Source organism: Crassostrea angulata, chromosome 10 (assembly GCF_025612915.1).
Source record: "Crassostrea angulata isolate pt1a10 chromosome 10, ASM2561291v2, whole genome shotgun sequence".
NCBI lineage: Eukaryota > Metazoa > Mollusca > Bivalvia > Ostreida > Ostreidae > Magallana > Magallana angulata.
In genome coordinates this window covers 24,500,555-24,521,621 of record NC_069120.1, presented here as the reverse complement: position 1 = coordinate 24,521,621, position 21,067 = coordinate 24,500,555, and the positions used below count along the sequence as shown (strand labels likewise).

The 21,067-nt window shown below is 34.7% G+C and overlaps 3 protein-coding genes across 5 annotated transcripts; 2 read left to right on the top strand and 1 right to left on the bottom strand.

Moving 5' to 3' along the window:
* Positions 1–1,950: 1,950 nt before the first annotated feature.
* On the top strand, positions 1,951–5,482 carry LOC128166577 (PHD finger protein 24-like). The gene is made up of 7 exons (XM_052831844.1): positions 1,951–2,243; positions 3,278–3,460; positions 3,768–3,846; positions 4,019–4,206; positions 4,314–4,465; positions 4,555–4,632; positions 4,769–5,482. The coding sequence occupies exons 1-7, from the start codon at positions 1,986–1,988 to the stop codon at positions 4,848–4,850; spliced, it is 1,020 nt and encodes a 339-aa protein (XP_052687804.1). The 5' UTR covers positions 1,951–1,985; the 3' UTR covers positions 4,851–5,482.
* LOC128166578 (ankyrin repeat domain-containing protein 29-like) lies at positions 5,069–12,461 on the bottom strand. The gene is made up of 9 exons (XM_052831846.1): positions 12,314–12,461; positions 10,774–10,884; positions 10,426–10,524; positions 9,921–10,019; positions 9,251–9,448; positions 8,825–8,923; positions 8,515–8,610; positions 8,324–8,422; positions 5,069–8,205 (listed from the first exon to the last, which is right to left on the bottom strand). Exons 1-9 carry the CDS (start codon positions 12,323–12,325, stop codon positions 8,092–8,094), a joined length of 927 nt encoding a protein of 308 aa, XP_052687806.1. The 5' UTR covers positions 12,326–12,461; the 3' UTR covers positions 5,069–8,091.
* A 169-nt stretch (positions 12,462–12,630) lies between these two features.
* On the top strand, positions 12,631–15,446 carry LOC128166566 (40S ribosomal protein S21-like). 3 transcript variants are annotated; one of them, XM_052831829.1, is made up of 6 exons: positions 12,631–12,687; positions 12,936–12,997; positions 14,026–14,089; positions 14,207–14,278; positions 15,071–15,126; positions 15,382–15,446. In XM_052831829.1, exons 2-6 carry the CDS (start codon positions 12,948–12,950, stop codon positions 15,389–15,391), a joined length of 252 nt encoding a protein of 83 aa, XP_052687789.1. In that variant the 5' UTR covers positions 12,631–12,687; positions 12,936–12,947; the 3' UTR covers positions 15,392–15,446. The 3 variants fall into 3 exon arrangements, with proteins under 3 accessions (XP_052687789.1, XP_052687791.1, XP_052687790.1); XM_052831831.1 differs by having other exon boundaries at positions 12,678–12,716; XM_052831830.1 differs by having other exon boundaries at positions 12,685–12,745.
* Positions 15,447–21,067: the final 5,621 nt, after the last annotated feature.

The window sequence follows — 21,067 nt, the reverse complement described above, 5'->3', positions numbered from 1 at the left end:
CCAAATCACGTATTTTTATTCTGAAACGTTATTTAATTCTTTACGAATCAACATTTTTCTTTTAAATTACAATCTGAATACAAACGATTTGACTTATTCGTTTGGTACTATAACTGTTACTTAAATAAAAGAAAAATATAGATTGTACCTTCTATTTCATTTCAAATGATTGTTTTGAGAGCAACGGAAAATTAAACCATAGTAAATACAGTAGAAGGAGGACTCTTTTGGTCAAGAAAAGTCATTGCAACTAAGTATTTTAAAAGCAAGACGATTATACTCTAAGGATTTACAATGCGGATCAGTACCGTATCACTTATAGTAAAAATTTTGGCGCCTCACTGGTCATATGTCAGAAGATAAGCCCCTGAAATCCCTTATTACAAACAAAACTTGAACACAGAGCGTAACAAAGATGACTAGCTTATTTTCTAGGTATTGATACCGCTTTATTTGTGGTGAAACGGGACAAGAAACAATACTAATTCCATTATGCAGCAAAGCAATATTTGGATAACTCTACCCTCGAACTGAATGGGTGTAATTCCATATCAAAATTTTATGTTTGGAAAAAAAAGAGACGAAAATCTCAACAAATGTAAAAAAGCATAATCAGAATATACACGATATTAAACATTTCAAAATCTCAGTCGGACGGTGGCAATGCTTACATTCAGAGTTGTCGTTTACCAATTCATGTACAGTAAATCATGAAAGGAAAAGCGTTTTACAATATTGTTATCTATACAATATCTGAATCCTTGTTATGTAGAACTATAGAAGAAGACAACTTAAATGTCTTGTTTCGGCCCAAACAGCGCTTTCTTAGCCATTCATATCTCACTTTACAGTAATCTGGTGTTAACTGTACATATCTAATGATAAATCACAGCTTAGCCCTTAATTAATTAAACTTTGAAATGCTGTGAAATTTGTAAATATGCAGTTGCCTGTATCTATATGACCAAGCAATTGAGATGGAACGAAATTCCTAATTTAATTTCAATGGGTCTTTTTCAATAATATTACACTGTATATATTTGCACTCTTTCAAATGTATTCCGATCAGCATCTTCCCTGATTAGTTGTTGAATACAAGGGAAAAAATCCAAACCAACAAAAAAAAAACAAAAAACCAAAACGGTTTATTATCGGCTCCTTTTTGTCCGCTAAAATCAAAGATATTTCTTCGGAAGCCTCTTTCTTCTGCATGACATCACTGCATTGCCTTTAATTGGCTTTCGTAGAAAACAAAAAATCATTATTCCTTAACTGGAACAATGCCAGACTTAAAGTTAGTACTTACTGCTACTGCAACATTAAACTTAAAAATACTATCCGTAAATTGATGTCCGTAAATGATGTAAAATGTTGTCCGTAAACTTCAATTGAATTTTACAAGACAATATTTCGATTATCATCATGCCCCAACACTACATGTATTCACTTTTAATTTTCGAACTCTATGCTTTTGTCAACCTGAACACCGAATTTTCAATAAATTAAATGCGTAGAAAATTGGAAAACTAATGTCGTTTTTTTCACTTCACAATAAAGTTTTCATGGTATATAGATTGATATTTTAGATAAGTTCAAAAGTTACAACAAACCAATTATAACCGTCACCTAAAATCGGTTTTCTAAAGAATGTAAGTAATTCTTCTCTCGCTAATTGGTCAAAGAACACAAAAGCTTACGTGCAATGATCTAATTCTTTATTTCAATACGCAATTCCGGGTAAAAGAAATTAAAAGATTAAATTTAATTTATGATTAACGTGTTTGTAAACGAACACTCAAAAACAGTCCTAAAATATCTTATTTATACCAATATACTACATGTAGTACTCAAACTTAACGTTTCGCACTGTAAGAGTTTATCATAATCGTATTAAATCTTTTCTTTTTAAATGCTGAAAAGAAAAAGAAAAATCTGAATGACCTAGCTGTTCTGACTAAGTACCAGTAGTAAGTTCGTGGACAGTCATGGACAAAACCGGACAAAAATGGCACAAGTTCCTCCCCAGAGCGGCCCTTGTGGGCTCGCTTCTGAAACACTGCAAAGATCATCTTCAAATTCGACAGGAGCTGAGGGAGTTTATGAATGAAATGAAAAAGGACTCCCAGAAGACACAGGAGGACCTCAAAGATGAGGACTCTGTGGTACGGGAGTGGTACATCAGGAGGAAATCGAACGCGGCGTCCGTCGGTCTGACGCACAGGGACCTACTGATGCGTCATCAGGTGAGTCGGGGATACACATGTAATTTCGAACAGAATTTTAGTCTGTTGTGTTTGTTTTTAAACTTATGTTATTCATCCACAAGTTAGAAAAAGGAAAGAGTTCTATTCATAAAGAAAATGATGTTTTTAGAACTCCAATTTTATGGTGCACAGAAATTACCTTAATTGGCTAATATCAATTAAGATGACACAGAACTATGAGTTAAGCATGGACGCCAACTAGTTTATAGACATGTACCATGTAGTAACAGAATGCTGAGTCATTAATTATACCTTTTCCGATATTTCTAGTTTTTAAATTTTTGGTGGTTCATAAGAGTATGAAAAAAGCTAGCATTACAGCGGGTTATTACAATTTTTTGCAGTAATTGGAACATTCATAGCCGCATCAACCACTAAAGAACATATAATATTATATATTACATCTTCTTATGAATTCGTGTAGAACGAGTAACGTATGTACAAATTATTGTTGATCGGAACGTTACATAGAAAGAAGAGCAAATTCTTCCAAATAAGGAAGTGCAAGTCTGGCGTCCGTCGGCGTTTAATAGTATTCCCTATTCCCAAGTTCAAGTTCATTATTTTGAAAGCTTTGTAAAAAGTTCAAAGGATGCGTATAATTCTTAGGCGGACAAATTCATGCGCGGATCCAGAAAATTTTTCCAGGGGGGGTCCGAAGGATAATTGTGTTTGCCAGGGGGGGTCCGAGGCATATTTTCGATAATTTTACTATGTAAATTTAATAAATTTTCATTTTCCAGGGGGGGTCGGGACCCCCCCGACCCCCCCTCTAGATCCGCGCATGAAATTGATTTATACTTTTAAACTGGCTGGAAATAGATTTGGTTTCGCCAATAGCGGAATGAACAACAATGGGTTTTCTAAAGTACATGTAGTGGAAAAAATTCAATGGACAAATATCAAACAATAAAAAAAACCTTTTGTACTGTCGATTAGTTGCGTCATTTTTATTGTTAATTTATTTGATGTATTCAAGGATGGGTATACACCACTTTTGTTCTTTTTTCAAGGAGAATGAGGTTTGTCACATATGTAGAAAAGAGTTCGAAGCCTGTGAAGAGCAGTATCCATGTCGAATATGTGACAAAGTGTTCCACAAAGATTGTGTTCTTTCCCTAAAGGAACTGCACCCGTCCCATCTTACCGCCATAAAGAGAGCCAACACCAGTGTCGGTTGGAGCTGCCCAGAGTGTGTAAGATTCTTTATAGAAAGGGCACATGCACCTGACGTTATCATATGTATTTATCTCGATCATAATAAAAGGAAGAGGGTATATCTTTTTCATTATGAAAACATATGTAACGGCAGGTGCCTGTAATAAAGGGCATGTATACTGTGATTATTTAAAATCCAACAGTCATTCGGGAATAAAGAAAGAAAGATCGAAAGAAAAGACGGATAAACCGAGACAATGAAACAGTCCGAGAAACAGAAATTTGGATAAGTTCAAGCATGAAAAAGATATTGTAGTTTCAACACAAACTCCTTTGTTTTGACAGGACGACCTGAGTTTACTTTTAAAAGAAAAGGATCTACAAAGCATCATAGATACTTTCGATGAAGAAATCAATCCTAAAGGTAAAGGATCAGTATTGGCATCGTCGAATTTGCTAAAATATTCGAGACTGGCTAAGTTTCGGACGATGAACTATGTAAATTATCAATCTACATTCAATTTAGTTCACCGCTTTTAATGTTAAATTTCATTACCCCTGTAATAAATTATTGCAAGATTATGAACGTTTTACAGGAGGACAAATCACATTTGAAGAATTCATTGAATACAAGAAAAAACAATATGGACGTCATGTGACAGAGGATGAACGCAAACAGTTTGATCTCGAATTTCGATTGGTTGATACAGACGGCAGCGGGACGATTGATTGGTGGGAATTTCTTAATTTCCAAGCAAAAACGAAAATTGCTTCAAGGGAACAGGTTTGTTTTAAAGTAGATTTCATAATATTATACCTTTGACATATTATATAAATCGCTGGTTCATATACAAATAAAACTAGAATTGAAGTGGGTTTTTTGTACACCAGGCTGAGTTAGTTCACTTGCTGACGGAAAAAGAAGTGATGATGGCAAAGATTGCCTTCTCCCGGTTGGACATCAACAATGATGGCAGCATTACGGAACACGAAGCACGGAAGGTGTTCGATGAGTATTTTAGTTGTCTCAACATATCTGATGGGTATGTATATACATAGAATCACAGTGTTACCTATTATTGGTATGCTCCTTGATATGTTTATTTTTGGACATGGTTGATCTCTATTGAAGGAGGAAGAATACTGGTTCAGAGACGTATGCCAAGCATGCCCTTGAACGTGCCATGTCATTAGATGTAAAAGAAATGGGGTCAGTATGAGCAATTTTCAATAGACATTTATTAGTATCGTTTAATTGTTAATGTTCAATATTTGCAGATAAAAACATTTCATATTTTCCGAATAACATGCTTAAATTTACATGTATAACTATTTGTTTCTTTCAGATCAGTAACATGGGATGAATTTCTTAATGGTCAGGCACAATATATCATTGCTGTTCGCCCAAATATGACAGAGTTGAAATGAAGAAAGCGTGTTGTCGTTTTTGTGAATTTTTTTAGAGATAGTTGCAAGCCATTAAATGATTATTAGAGACAATGCTAAAGAAGTTGCAAGCCATCGAATGATTATTAGAGAAAATGCTATAGATTTGCTTGGTAAATTGTGTTGTGTAAGAGAATTTTAAAAAAAATTGCATAAATTGCATTAAATGTTGTAGAATTCAAATTAAGACATCAAAACCATTGCCAATGCATAAGGTTTATTTGCTATATAATTAAAATTATATTGATTATAACAATAATACAATTATGTAACAAAAACTGTCCAAATAATTAAGTAGATGATCCAGTTGCTTTGATTTTTTCACAACACATGAGTACATATGACTTGGACTACATGAGTTAATATCAATTCATAAATGGGCGACAACTCTCAAACAAAACTACTGTGATTATTAACTAGCAGAAAACAAGATAAAAAGATTTATTATTACAATGACTTACATGTAAATAAAAAGTTCTGAGGCATTATTTTTATAGTATAAATAATCATGACTATAGAGTGCATCATTCATAATCAAACAATATTCAACCAATGGCACCCCAAAAAGTTGTTAACAGACGCATGTTATGTTAATAAAAGTACCTGGTTTTCTATACCATTGGTCCATTTTATTGTTTTGGTATTTTTTCTTAAACAAAAATCGGCTGATGTATTAAGCTCAGAAAATAAATAATCAGTCACCACCATTGCTGATTCCATATCCACTGGTTTCATACGGTTTTGTCATTCTGAATGCTTTGATTTTATTGCACAGTTATTTTTCGTTATTAAACACAAATACATGTAGGTAGCAAAAATATGCATGTAGTTTTAATAAAAAATGCAGTATTAATAAAAGCTAATACTGTTCACAGAAACTCTTTTTTAATCACAGAATTAAATAACAAGTATGAATGCGTTTTATACTAATATATACAATACTACATGCATATCTAAAAAAAAATTTCTGAACTATTCACTATAGTCACTGAACAAATGATGCAGCCTGCAAACTAAAGCATTTAGATTTCACATCCTCAAGCTAGAATATTGAAACCAGGTAATTTGAGTTTGTTTACATCAAGTACTTCTAACCTCTAGAAAAAGATGATCTCAAAAGTATATTCAGAAATAAATAATCTGGAGATAAATGACACCAGTATCAGGCCACTATAAATGTTTGATTATTCAGAGAAATGAAAATTGCAATTACAGTAATTAAATGTTGAACAAAACAAAAAATATAATTTCTGTTTGAAAGTGCATGCATTCAATATTGTAGTCTTTAACACAACCTTCCTTTTGAAGTTGACTCTAAAAAGCTAAATTGCATAAACTTGTTTAACATTGAGAAATTGTGCTTTACATAGGGGTGGTGTAAAAAATAATTGGATTTTGTGGGAATCTACTATACATGAATTGCAAGGATTCATATCTGCACCATTCTCAACTGTCTTGAGACCATGAAACTGTACAAAAACCCCAAAATATATGTTGTGTCAATTCATTGATGTACAGTGCTCCGCCAAAAAAATATATATATCGATATTCATTACATTTCTAGTATTCAGAGTCATTGCATGTTGCATCATTAATTAATAACCATGTTACTTGAAATATGTATATCTATCCATGTCTATGTAAACTAGCTCACAACCAATGAAATTAAATCTATCAAATATCTTGAAGTGAATTTAAAACAAGTACTTTGTATTTTGATATTTGTATTCACACTGGTTATACAAATTGTAAAAGAAGAAAAACAAAACCAGTTTCACCATTGTGCTCGGTTTTTTGATTGTCAACTATTCAAGCATAGTACCTAATTAGTCCAAATAAACATCTCTAATTTTACGAGTCTATAAAAAGCATCAACAATTTCAATATCTACAAAAGGCCAAAGAAGCACCAGCACAACATTTAAGGCAGCCTTCATTTCATGGAAAGACTTGGAGGATGATATTTACAAAAACTGACATTAAAAATGAAAATACCACCCATAAATATTATGCACCAATTTCAATTATTTCTCTGCATTACAAACGCACACAATTACATCCAACTAATCAATTCCTATTGTCTCAGAAACTACTATCAATGTTGAGGTATTTCAATATACATGTATATATTACAAGGACTATTTCTACCATTTTTTCTTCTTCAGTACACTGCTGTTGCACAAGATCTGTGCATGCTGGTAATGACTAGCATAGAAATATAAAATTGCACTACAATTCCCTAGCTCATGTCGCACTGGAAGTGCATAAAGTATTCAAATTATGATTATCAAAGGTATCAGTTAAGAGTATTACATAAAGACATCAATATAAATAAATATTTAAATATATATACATGTATACTTTAAAAGAAAGCAGATCTTGTATGTATCACAATTTGCAGTGCTGCATTGAATGTTGAATCATCTTTGACTTTAAAATCCATCCCTTTGAAACCCCCAACAAAATACAAATGCAGATTTTCTTCCCCTTTCTAAATACCAGTACTTAAAACTTGTTTGTTGTTGATACTTTCAGTTGAATTGATTTGCAAGATGTGCTGCAAGTAATGGTAATATGTCAGAAAGAGCCAGTTTTATAACATTAAGTGGTCACAATACTTTTGGCTTCAAAATATATAAACACATAAATACAATCATTCACAGGATGAACCAACGCCATTGACACGGTGGCCTGCACCACATAAACAAACATTTCCAAAAACAATTTTAAAGCCTTGAAAACAAGGGCAAGATCATTCAGAAAAAATCAAAGTGCAAGCATTGACACTTTAAACTACATGTTTACACATAGAGGAGTCAGGCATTGACACTTTAAACCATACTTATGCAGGAATCACAATGTCTGAAAAACTTTTCATCAGGAAAAAAATCCAAGGTTATATTCATATATAACTTCTGTCAACAAAAAATGACATTAACCATGATGATGGTTTCTATATACAACCCTCTCTCTCCCCTTTTTCAACAAAAAAGTTTGAGAATGCGTAAAAATAAATCATCTGCATAAAATTCATGTACACAAAGAAAATGGCCTACATGTACATATAAGTAGTTCATAACCTACAAAAAAAATATCTAAATTTGCGTAATTATGAAACACTTGATGGTAAATATGGGACCTTGGTAGAATCACAGACAAACAGAAAGCTTGCTTAGCTGGAAGCCGGTGGGGTTTATAATCAAGTTCCTTAATCAGCTGGAACATTAAGGAGGAGTAGTGGGGCTTTTTCTGTCTTGACTGGTTTGGTAACTGTTGATAAATTTGGCAATGTAGTCATATCCAGCATCTTGAGCAAGTTCTCCTGCAGTTTTTCCCTCCTGAAATAGAAAAAAGGTCTGTGCATGCATGTGCCTTTGACATTCGATTAGAAAAAACTCTTACGTTATATTAGCTGTGTTTGACTATGGCTCAAAGAGTTCCAGTTATTTTCCTCACCTTGTTTTTGAGCCTTGTGTCTACACCATAGGACATGAGGAGCTTCATCACTTTCATGTGTCCAAACAAGGCAGCAGCATGGAGTGGGGTCTCGCCATTCTAAACACAACCAGCAATCAAAAATTAACTGTTAGCTTTAAATCTTGTGGTACTGAATTAAAAAAAACAATTCTTTCCTAAAACCAACAAACCTGCAATAGTCCCAAGTTAGGTTTGTGTTTCAGAAGCTGTTCCGCAACATCTAAATGGCCTTTGTGACAGGCTTTAAAGAGGGGCGTGGCTCCATCCTGTGAAAAGATAGTACACACCCTGTACATGTCTATAAATATACTAGCTTTAGCAGAATATTATAAGTCTTTAAAAAACAATCAATAACTTATCTAATAAGTATTTCAAGTGACATTTGGATTTAAAATTTTAAATAAAAGAAAACCTACACAATCTAACCTTGTTTCATTTGAGACAAATGGTGGTGTGAATAAATGAAAGTTGACTTTTTACCTCTCTTATGGCATCTACATCAGCACCAGATGACAGAAGTTCTTTGACGACAGAAGTATGTCCCATTTGTGAAGCTATCCACAAAGGTGTGGCTTGATCCTGCAAAACCATAGAAAATTTACTGTTGGAACATCTAACCTTGTTATCATAAAAAAAGAAAAAATTATTGCAGGACTTTGGGTAATTTTTAATGAAATGATCTGTTTTAAGAACTAGAATTTTTTTAAAATTTAGATTAACAACTCAAGTCTGGTCGATTCACTGGTATATCTTATCTTACCTGTTTACAGCATCAATCATCATTATAAATTTTAAATTATGAAATGGTTAGTAAAATTGTTCATTCAACTACTACAGTTTTAATCTAACTACACCTTGCACCATTAAGTAACAGCATTATACCGTTCTTATGTTCCTGTTACCTACCTGTCTTTTGACATTGACATCAGCCCCACGACTGATGAGGTATTTCAACAGATGAAGGTGACCGTTTTGTGCAGTGATGAACAGAGGTGTGGCACCATCAATCATTTGTGCATGAAGATCTGCCCCCCGGCTGAGTAACTCCTCCACGACATCCAGGTGATTACACTGACAGGCTACAAACAAGGGGGTCCCTCCATCCTGTCAAAATCACAGCAAATCAGACCATGTAAATCAAATCAATGTAAAACCATAAACCACAATCCATCCATACAACTATATGTAAAAGGATATCAAATTCATTTACCATACAATTTCCCTTTGTTTTCATTGATATTAAGTATTAAGGTAGTGCTTGTAATCTAGATGGTCTGAGTGAAAATGGTAAATAAATTGAAAAATAAATTGAATTGAAACACATTACCTCGAAGCTAGTCACATTTATCATCAAAATAATCATGAACTTTGTGAGTGACCTTGTAATTTAGCATCATTTTTGGAATTCCATGGTTGATTGGTGATTTTGCTTCGTTCCTCTCTTCACCAGTGATGGTGAGAACAATATAGCATAACTCACCATGGGTTTCAAATGACGCTTTTATACCTCATTTACATTGGACTTTCATCAGAATCAATGAGGAAACACATATATTGTAATTCATTGTAAACTTACATAGCTTGCCAAATCCAGAGAAGCTCCACTGTCCAACAAAACACGGACAATGTCCAAAAATCCTCCTTGAGCGGCAAAGAACAGGGCACAAGTACCTGTCTGTAAAACACTCATAAATTTGAAAATCAATACTGGTATATATTGTGGAATCATGTAAATTTGTGGGGGCCAATTTTCGTGGATTGTGTGTTTTTTGCTTATTCATTGGGGATGTAATTTCATGGATGCATTGGTTTTCAATTTTGGAGAGAAAACTAACACTTTTATAATTTTTTTTTTCAATGTAATTCATGGATGAGGGCTACACAAGAATACCATGAAAATTAAACCACCATGAATCCTATTGATTCCACAGTAGGCTTTTTTTATAAGTTACTCCATAAAATTAAAATACCTTACTTGTTTTCTCTCTCAGAGAGAGAGAGAGAGAGAGAGAGAGAGAGATGCAGTTTTGAACTTCATTTTAAAGTATATAATTAGTTGACCAATTTTCTGTGCAGCATACCAGTCTTCGAGCTGATGGATCTGCACCTTGCTTCAAGAGTTCTTTCACACACTCAAGATGGTTGTTCGCTGCAGACAAAATCAATGGAGTTGTTCCTTCCTAAAAGGAAGCCAAAATCAGATAACTATACTCTATAGTCCAAGTAAAAAAATATTTCAGAACAGTCTCATCTAAATCAAGGCATTCAACTTCGATAAAATGTTTATAGACTATCTGCATGTGCAACAACATTTTCATAAAGAAACGAAGACTTCAAATCAATTACCTAATGAACATTTTGACAAAATTTATCCTTATAATTATTCACATAATTATTCATTTAAATAATATAGCATTACATCATATTACCTTATCTTTGCAATCCACATGTACTTTTCCACTGTCCAGAACACGCTTTAGTTGTTCTATATTCCCTTGTAAAGCAGCTAAATGAAGCTGCTGGTCAGAGGGTGTTTCCTTCTACAAAAAATAGATAGTGCTACTTTTGATTTGGCCAATTGACATATTTATCAAATTATCATAGAACAAAGTCTCCATTATCTTTAAAAGGACACATACCTTGACATCTAAAACTCAATGGGGCCAAAAATAAATATCAGAGGAATTTAGATACAAAAATGTACAATTAACAGTGGGGTCATCTTTCAAAAATTATTTATTTGTAGTCTTCTGACTGACTAGCAAAAGGTACTCAACTCATAATAAAAATTAAGTTCCATACAAACCAACCCTATATTATCAGAGTCTATCTAGGCCAAAATGAAATTATTGTTTGTTTGGAATTGCCTCCTGTCTCATTGAAATACCCCCCCCCCCCCCCGATAAAATTTTATTAGCAAAAAGTAAAGAACTTTTTTTTTAAATGGACATTTTTATTTTTTACCAATTTTTAATTAGTTAAACTTCAAGTTTGAAAAATTAAAAAAAAAAAAATCCCTCCCTTTTTCCTGGGTCTAGAAACCACCAGATGGTAATTCCACACAAATGTTTTTCTTTCAAGGATGGCCTAAGAGATGACAAACAAATCTTCGTTAAAAGTTTTCTTGTTGGGTCCAACATATGCATGATATCAATTTTTTTGAAATGCCAAAGTTCAACTGATTTAAACTATGACATTATTTTTCACCCCAGTTACCCAATTTTGTTACTGCATGATAAAAACTATCGGTGTTATTTTTTATCATTGGTTTAAACATCTCCATTAACTTTTAAAAGACTTTTCTCAAATTCTCAAATTCCTTTTTAAGAGCTTTGGAAGTATTTGTAGGTAAATGTAAATACTTTTCATCTCTATAATTCTGTTAATTCTTCTAATCCTGCTATGTTATCTTTTTGCCTGCAGTTTTGGTATCATAATGAATAGCATGTGTTGAGATGAAATCACATTAGTTATTCCATCTGTTACATGTGTTAAATTCATAGTTGTAGTGAAAGTCGGTTTTGATTACGACAGTTTTGTAGACTAATGCAATTTAAACATGGCAGGTTTATGATTTCTTGCCCTTGAGCACCTTTTACTGGTCTTATCACTCGTAATGCTTGTCGGATCAAAGATAACAGTATACGAATTATGGCTAAAACTCTGTGAACTGTGATAAGAGCAACCCTAAAACGTTCTCTTATTATGAGTTTCCTCACATATATATTTAAATAATAAATTTTAACTTTTTTCTACATCTTTACATTATTAACATGATCAACTTTACTGTCACTGACAGTCATGTCAGTCACGGATGAGTGACTTCCAGATATCTTTTGCTGTACACCCTTCCACGGTACCTTTCCAAAGACATTAACCCTTCCAGAAAATAGTATATTCAATTCAACATAAAACATAATGTCATAACAACAAATAAATGCAAACTTAGGGCTTAACTGAAATACAAACCTTTAAGGACATCTTGGAGGGAACCAAAACTTCTCCAACTTCCAACTTCTCCAGCAGACCAAAAGCGCACGGGTGAAAATAAAGTTCCTCACCGAGACGCTTGAAAAATATTGTCAACTCGTACGTGTATTTGATTTACAGTACAGTGGAAGTTTTAATGAGAGATCCCCTATATTGATTATGTTTTATATGTTTTCATGAGAACTTACCAATAAAATTAATCAATTTATACAATGACGAAAGACGGCCCATTTCTATACTCATTTATTTATAATTTTATGAGTTTTTATACCAACCCTTTCATATTAGGAACTATTGCATTATGGGTAATTATCCCATGTGCTTCCTTTTTGCTTATAACAGCCATTGCAGTCGTGTGTATTTATTTTGTCACTCTCTCTGTGTCAGTTTTTGAAGCTTAAATAGTTATAAGTATACTTCACATAATTTTTTACGGATATTGAATTCAATTATACATTCACAACTATTATCAATACTGGTGAAGAATGATAATATTCATTCCTAAAATAAGAGTGGACATGTATTGGTTTCAGTAGATTTAGCATAGACTTACCCCTACTAAAGTGTGATGTAGTTTTCGAAATTTTAACTTATCTTTCAGTAAGTTGACAACATGCAGAACGAAACTGGAGAGTTTGTGGATATGTACATCCCAAGAAAATGGTTTGTTTACAAATCACAATGCAACTAAATTCTTTGATTTCTAGTAGTTCATGTCTTTTAAAAGAACATGCATTTGTGATCATAATTTCATGTTTATTTGCTCTTTTGCATTACTATTCAAGTTTTTTTTCAATGAATAATTATAACTGTACCAATATTATCGGCTTAGACCAGTTATTGGCTAAACTAAGAGTTCAGGTTTATAGCACGCGACAATCCAAGATTTTTCAATTCAGTCATCTGTTTCAGATGAAGAACAGTAAGTTTGTATGAAATATTTTTTAAACATGAGCTAAAACAATCATTGTTTACTGATGTTTATCACCTTTGCGCTTTCAGCAGTGAGGGAAGTGACGTAGTAAGTTAAAAATTAGAATATTACCTCTTTGTGATACGTTATTACATCCCTTCTTTAATTTGAAATGTATAACGTGTAAGCAAAAGAAATTCATTAAATTCCGAGAGATTCATAGTGCAGTTGAATGCCTGATTGCACAACTGTGCATTAAATAGTCTACAATTTTGTGTATTACCGTATGATAACAACCGAATAAGTTTATGAGTTTTGTTAATGTACCGTATCATAACCCCTACAACCTTTATTCTGACCCTGAAGGGGCATATAAATTCAAATTACATTTTGCAGAGTATTACTATAAAATGAACATGTACAGGGGCTTTACTATTTTATCAGGAAGCTGATAACTGGTACTGTAAATCGTAAAAAGTTTGAGGCATGCTAAAATCACAAAAACAAGATGATTTGGGTTCTAAATAATGATATAAGCTAACAGATAGATAAATAAGGAGTGCACCATATAAAGCATGTCAAGTTTTATCCAAAATATCAAGAAATTAGGAAATACGAACAGAAAACATTAAATTTTAGCCGATAACTGGTACAGTGCCAGTAATGATTAAATGTCAACACTTAAACAATAAAATGCTTTCTTTGGTGATTCATGTTGGATTCAAATAAGTATAGGTTGCATAATACAAAACTGTTAACATTAAATAAATACTTTCAGCTCTGCAAGTAACAGAATTATTGCTGCAAAGGACCATGCTTCTATCCAGATCAACATCGCTGATGTAAGTTCAATATATTTTGATGTGATATTTTAATTTTTGATAAGGCCACCATATTCATTACCTTAACTGGCATTTTGACAGGACTACGTATATTTTTTCTTGAATTCAAAATTACAGGTGGATCCCACCACTGGACGCATGACTGGATCCAACACAACATATGCCATCTGTGGAAATATCAGGCGAATGGTATGTGCATTTAATTCTTGCTAGAAAATATTTATATATTTAAAATATATATTATATAAAATATATATATTTAAAATATATAGAATATTTATAGATTGTTTTAGCATGTATAACGCTTATTTATGTAGGTCCTAGAGGTCTTAAGGTCCCACTAATGTGAAGAGTAATTGAAAAAGTAATTATAATGACACTGAAATTTTTAGCTGTAATCGATTAAATCACGATTAAAAAGTAGAAGTAAAAAATCTCTTCAATAAAAGATTATTGTGGATTATTTGAAAACGAGTAATCATTGCAATTGATTACAATTAACCAATTATGATTACCCCATTCCTGTTGATGGGGACTAAAGCGATTATTGCAAAATGACATGTACTGCCCATTCTCAGATAGTGAAATTGCAACTTGATGTTTTATAACACGCTGCTCATGTTAGCATTCTTTTTATTAACCAAATTTGCATATCTGAACATGATATAACAGTAATTTTTTCTTCAATACCTCATTAAGATAAGTTTATTCAATGGGAGTAAAATCTGATGGGACATGTTTTCTTGAAAATACATGAGACAGGTTGTTTAAGCACTAAGGTTGCAGAAAAGCATCAACTCTTAAAGTGCAAAACACTGGTCAACTTTTATTTGTATTTTGTCTAGTGCATAAATTTAAAATCAAGCCATAAAGCATATCTTTCACTTACCATCATAGTGCTTATACAGTTTTTATATTTAAAGGTATTGTTAATAGTAAAATTGTCGTCAAAAACTAAGATAAGTTTTTGTTGTTGTGTAGGGAGAATCAGATGACTCCTTGATCAGACTGGCTAAAAGAGATCACCTCATAGCTCAGTAAGTACTCTGATTTATAAAATGTCAAGTTACATTCAAAGTTTTTTCAATTTGTGAAGTGGATGTATTTGTGATAAATTTAAAATGCTTTAAAGTATTTGTTGTTAGAAGTTTTACTTGAAATAAAGGCATTGCTAATTCAACAGTTTCCTGTTTCAAATTGATTGCATTTTAGAAATCAGCTTTTTTAAAAAAAATGTTAATATGTTTCACCATGTTTAAGATTAAAATATTTCTCTTGTTTTTTTTCCCTAGGAACTTCTGAAGATGTAGTGAAATGTGTTACTTTTAAGAATAATAAACACTTACACAACATCAAAGTTTGTCCTTGTTTTTCAGTTTATTCGTTATAGATTATTATACCAGATTTAATTTCTGTGTATTCAATAGTTTGCAATGTAAAAGTGATCGTAAAAAAAGCAAAAATTGACTAAAAAAAGAAGAATCACTTTAACGTCATAGTAGCCTACCTTGGATACATGGAGGATCAATGGTTACTATGATGAATTTATTAGCGATACATAAATTGCTTGTATTTTACTTATTTCTGGACGAATTTCGCAGTTCAAACACATTTTAGAATGGCAATTGAATGCTCTTTCTGTTGGTCACATTTATTTTTAGGTAGAAAGAAAGGAACACATGATCTGGCGTTGCCGACGTACTCGAAGCGCCTTTGTGGCGCAGCGCTATGAGGCTGTGCGGGATCATGGTTGCGCATGTACAGAACAAGACGCATGCACTAAAATGAGTCAGTGACATGGGCAGCACATACGCGGGTAGGGGTGGGAGTCAAAATATACAACTCAGTATGTAAATAAAGCTGAGATATATGAGATACGCGGACACTCTACTCATTTCCGGTGCTGAAAATAGGGTTGGGAGTGTGCTTTTTTTACGGCGTTTATTGCGTAAGGATAAGTGTGTGTATTTAGATTTATTGGAATCGCTAGAAAATTGCACACAGAACACATTAGCGAAAACCGCACTCAAATCGGTGCACAAATAAATATTTGGCGTTGAATTAAAGTCTGTTACTAAGTTTGGTTAAAAATAGAAAAATCACTTGAACGTCATAGTAGCCTCCCTTGGAAACATGGAGAAACAATGATTACTGTGATGAATTTATTAGCGATACATAAATTGCTCGTATTTCGCTTATTTCTGGACGAATTTCGCAGTTCAAACACATTTTAGAATGGCAATTGAATGTTCTTTCTGTTGGTCACATTTATTTTTAGGTAGGAAGAAAGGAACACATGATCCGGCGTTGTCGACGTACTCGAAGCGCCTTAGTCACGCAGCGCTAGGAGGCTGTGCGGGATCATCGCTGCGCATGCACAGAACAAGGCGCATGCACTAAAATGAGTCAGTGACATGGGCAGCACATACGCGGTTAGGGGTGGGAGTCAAAATATACAAATCAGTATGTAAATAAAGCTGAGATAAATGAGATATGCGTACACTCTACTCATTTCCGGGGCTGAAAATAGGGTTGGGAGTGTGCTTTTTTTTTTACGGCGTTAGTTGCGTTAGGATAATTGTTTGTTTAGATTCATTGGAATTACTAGAAAATTGCGCACAGAACACATTAGCGAAAACCGCACTCAAATCGGTGCACAAATAAATATTTGGCGTTGAATTAAAGTCTGTTACTAAGTTTGTATAAAAATAGAAGAATCACTTGAACGTCATAGTAGCCTCCCTTGGAAACGTGGAGAAACAATGATTACTATGATGAATTTATTAGCGATACATAAATTGCTCGTATTTTGCTTATTTCTGGACGAATTTCGCAGTTCAAACTCATTTCAGAATAGAAATTGAATGCTCTTTCTGTTGGTCACATTTATTTTTAGGTAGAAAGAAAGGAACACATGATCTGGCGTTGCCGACGTACTCGAAGCGCCTTTGTGGCGCAGCGCTATGAGGCTGTGCGGGATCATGGTTGCGCATGCACAGAACAAGACGCATGCACTAAAATGAGTCAGTGACATGGGCAGCACATACGCGGGTAGGGGTGGGAGTCAAAATATACAACTCAGTATGTAAATAATGCTGAGATAAATGAGATACGCGGACACTCTACTCATTTCCGGGGCTGAAAATAGGGTTGGGAGTGTGCTTTTCTTACGGCGTTTATTGCGTAAGGATAAGTGTGTGTATTTAGATTTATTGGAATCGCTAGAAAATTGCACACAGAACACATTAGCGAAAACCGCACTCAAATCGGTGCACAAATAAATATTTGGCGTTGAATCAAAGTCTGTTACTAAGTTTGGTTAAAAATAGAAGAATCACTTGAACGTCATAGTAGCCTCCCTTGGATACATACTATGATGAATTTATTAGCGATACATAAATTGCTCGTATTTCGCTAATTTCTGGACGAATTTCGCAGTTCAAACACATTTTAGAATAGAAATTGAATGCTCTTTCTGTTGGTCACATTTATTTTTAGGTAGGAAGAAAGGAACACATGATCCGGCGTTGTCGACGTACTCGAAGCGCCTTAGTCACGCAGCGCTAGGAGGCTGTGCGGGATCATGGTTGCGCATGCACAGAACAAGGCGCATGCACTAAAACGAGTCAGTAACATGGGCAGCACATACGCGGTTAGGGGTGGCAGTCAAAATATACAACTCAGTATGTAAATAAAGCTGAGATAAATGAGATACGCGGACACTCTACTCATTTCCGGGGCTGAAAATAGGGTTGGGAGTGTGCTTTTTTTACGGCGTTAGTTGCGTTAGGATAATTGTTTGTTTAGATTTATTGGAATTGCTAGAAAATTGCGCACAGAACACATTAGCGAAAACCGCACTCAAATCGGTGCACAAATAAATATTTGGCGTTGAATTAAAGTCTGTTACTAAGTTTGTATAAAAATAGAAGAATCACTTGAACGTCATAGTAGCCTCCCTTGGATACATGGAGGATCAATGGTTACTACTTACTATGATGAATTTATTAGCGATACATAAATTGCTCGTATTTTGCTTATTTCTGGACGAATTTCGCAGTTCAAACACATTTTAGAATGGCAATTGAATGCTCTTTCTGTTGGTCACATTTATTTTTAGGTAGAAAGAAAGGAACACATGATCTGGCGTTGCCGACGTACTCGAAGCGCCTTTGTGGCGCAGCGCTATGAGGCTGTGCGGGATCATGGTTGCGCATGCACAGAACAAGGCGCATGCACTAAAATGAGTCAGTGACATGGGCAGCACATACGCGGTTAGGGGTGGGAGTCAAAATATACAACTCAGTATGTAAATAAAGCTGAGATAAATGAGATATGCGTACACTCTACTCATTTCCGGGGCTGAAAATAGGGTTGGGAGTGTGCTTTTTTTTTACGGCGTTAGTTGCGTTAGGATAATTGTTTGTTTAGATTCATTGGAATTGCTAGAAAATTGCGCACAGAACACATTAGCGAAAACCGCACTCAAATCGGTGCACAAATAAATATTTGGCGTTGAATTAGAGTCTGTTACTAAGTTTGTATAAAAATAGAAGAATCACTTGAACGTCATAGTAGCCTCCCTTGGAAACGTGGAGAAACAATGATTACTATGATGAATTTATTAGCGATACATAAATTGCTCGTATTTTGCTCATTTCTGGACGAATTTCGCAGTTCAAACACATTTCAGAATAGAAATCGAATGCTCTTTCTGTTGGTCACATTTACTTTTAGGTAGAAAGAAAGGAACACATGATCTGGCGTTGCCGACGTACTCGAAGCGCCTTTGTGGCGCAGCGCTATGAGGCTGTGCGGGATCATGGTTGCGCATGCACAGAACAAGACGCATGCACTAAAATGAGTCAGTGACATGGGCAGCACATACGCGGGTAGGGGTGGGAGTCAAAATATACAACTCAGTATGTAAATAATGCTGAGATAAATGAGATACGCGGACACTCTACTCATTTCTGGGGCTGAAAATAGGGTTGGGAGTGTGCTTTTTTTACGGCGTTTATTGCGTAAGGATAAGTGTGTGTATTTAGATTTATTGGAATCGCTAGAAAATTGCACACAGAACACATTAGCGAAAACCGCACTCAAATCGGTGCACAAATAAATATTTGGCGTTGAATTAAAGTCTGTTACTAAGTTTGGTTAAAAATAGAAAAATCACTTGAACGTCATAGTAGCCTCCCTTGGAAACATGGAGAAACAATGATTACTTTGATGAATTTATTAGCGATACATAAATTGCTCGTATTTCGCTTATTTCTGGACGAATTTCGCAGTTCAAACACATTTTAGAATGGCAATTGAATGTTCTTTCTGTTGGTCACATTTATTTTTAGGTAGGAAGAAAGGAACACATGATCCGGCGTTGTCGACGTACTCGAAGCGCCTTAGTCACGCAGCGCTAGGAGGCTGTGCGGGATCATCGCTGCGCATGCACAGAACAAGGCGCATGCACTAAAATGAGTCAGTGACATGGGCAGCACATACGCGGTTAGGGGTGGGAGTCAAAATATACAACTCAGTATGTAAATAAAGCTGAGATAAATGAGATATGCGTACACTCTACTCATTTCCGGGGCTGAAAATAGGGTTGGGAGTGTGCTTTTTTTTTTACGGCGTTAGTTGCGTTAGGATAATTGTTTGTTTAGATTCATTGGAATTGCTAGAAAATTGCGCACAGAACACATTAGCGAAAACCGCACTCAAATCGGTGCACAAATAAATATTTGGCGTTGAATTAGAGTCTGTTACTAAGTTTGTATAAAAATAGAAGAATCACTTGAACGTCATAGTAGCCTCCCTTGGAAACGTGGAGAAACAATGATTACTATGATGAATTTATTAGCGATACATAAATTGCTCGTATTTTGCTCATTTCTGGACGAATTTCGCAGTTCAAACACATTTCAGAATAGAAATCGAATGCTCTTTCTGTTGGTCACATTTATTTTTAGGTAGAAAGAAAGGAACACATGATCTGGCGTTGCCGACGTACTCGAAGCGCCTTTGTGGCGCAGCGCTATGAGGCTGTGCGGGATCATGGTTGCGCATGCACAGAACAAGACGCATGCACTAAAATGAGTCAGTGACATGGGCAGCACATACGCGGGTAGGGGTGGGAGTCAAAATATACAACTCAGTATGTAAATAATGCTGAGATAAATGAGATACGCGGACACTCTACTCATTTCCGGGGCTGAAAATAGGGTTGGGAGTGTGCTTTTTTTACGGCGTTTATTGCGTAAGGATAAGTGTGTGTATTTAGATTTATTGGAATCGCTAGAAAATTGCACACAGAACACATTAGCGAAAACCGCACTCAAATCGGTGCACAAATAAATATTTGGCGTTGAATCAAAGTCTGTTACTAAGTTTGGTTAAAAATAGAAAAATCACTTGAACGTCATAGTAGCCTCCCTTGGATACATACTATGATGAATTTATTAGCGATACATAAATTGCTCGTATTTCGCTAATTTCTGGACGAATTTCGCAGTTCAAACACATTTTAGAATAGAAATTGAATGCTCTTTCTGTTGGTCACATTTATTTTTAGGTAGGAAGAAAGGAACACATGATCCGGCGTTGTCGACGTACTCGAAGCGCCTTAGTCACTCAGCGCTAGGAGGCTGTGCGGGATCATCGCTGCGCATGCACAGAACAAGGCGCATGCACTAAAATGAGTCAGTGACATGGGCAGCACATACGCGGTTAGGGGTGGGAGTCAAAATATACAACTCAGTATGTAAATAAAGCTGAGATAAATGAGATACGCGGACACTCTACTCATTTCCGGTGCTGAAAATAGGGTTGGGAGTGTGCTTTTTTTTTACGGCGTTAGTTGCGTTAGGATAATTGTTTGTTTAGATTCATTGGAATTGCTAGAAAATTGCGCACAGAACACATTAGCGAAAACCACACTCAAATCGGTTCACAAATGAATATTTGGCGTTGAATTAA

What these genes read in the sequence shown, in the direction of transcription:
- LOC128166577 (XM_052831844.1), top strand. Translation starts at nt 1,986, where the DNA reads ATGGACAAAACCGGACAAAAATGGCACAAGTTCCTCCCCAGAGCGGCC. An exon ending in ACCTACTGATGCGTCATCAG is followed by an intron (nt 2,244 to 3,277) that starts GTGAGTCGGGGA and finishes TCTTTTTTCAAG; the next exon opens with GAGAATGAGGTTTGTCACAT. An exon ending in TGAAGAAATCAATCCTAAAG is followed by an intron (nt 3,847 to 4,018) that starts GTAAAGGATCAG and finishes AACGTTTTACAG; the next exon opens with GAGGACAAATCACATTTGAA.
- LOC128166566 (XM_052831829.1), top strand. Translation starts at nt 12,948, where the DNA reads ATGCAGAACGAAACTGGAGAGTTTGTGGATATGTACATCCCAAGAAAA. An exon ending in ATGTACATCCCAAGAAAATG is followed by an intron (nt 12,998 to 14,025) that starts GTTTGTTTACAA and finishes AAATACTTTCAG; the next exon opens with CTCTGCAAGTAACAGAATTA. An exon ending in TCCAGATCAACATCGCTGAT is followed by an intron (nt 14,090 to 14,206) that starts GTAAGTTCAATA and finishes TCAAAATTACAG; the next exon opens with GTGGATCCCACCACTGGACG.
- LOC128166578 (XM_052831846.1), bottom strand. An exon ending in CTAACTTGGGACTATTGCAG is followed by an intron (nt 8,423 to 8,514) that starts GTTTGTTGGTTT and finishes GGTTGTGTTTAG; the next exon opens with AATGGCGAGACCCCACTCCA. An exon ending in ACACAAGGCTCAAAAACAAG is followed by an intron (nt 8,206 to 8,323) that starts GTGAGGAAAATA and finishes TTTCTATTTCAG; the next exon opens with GAGGGAAAAACTGCAGGAGA.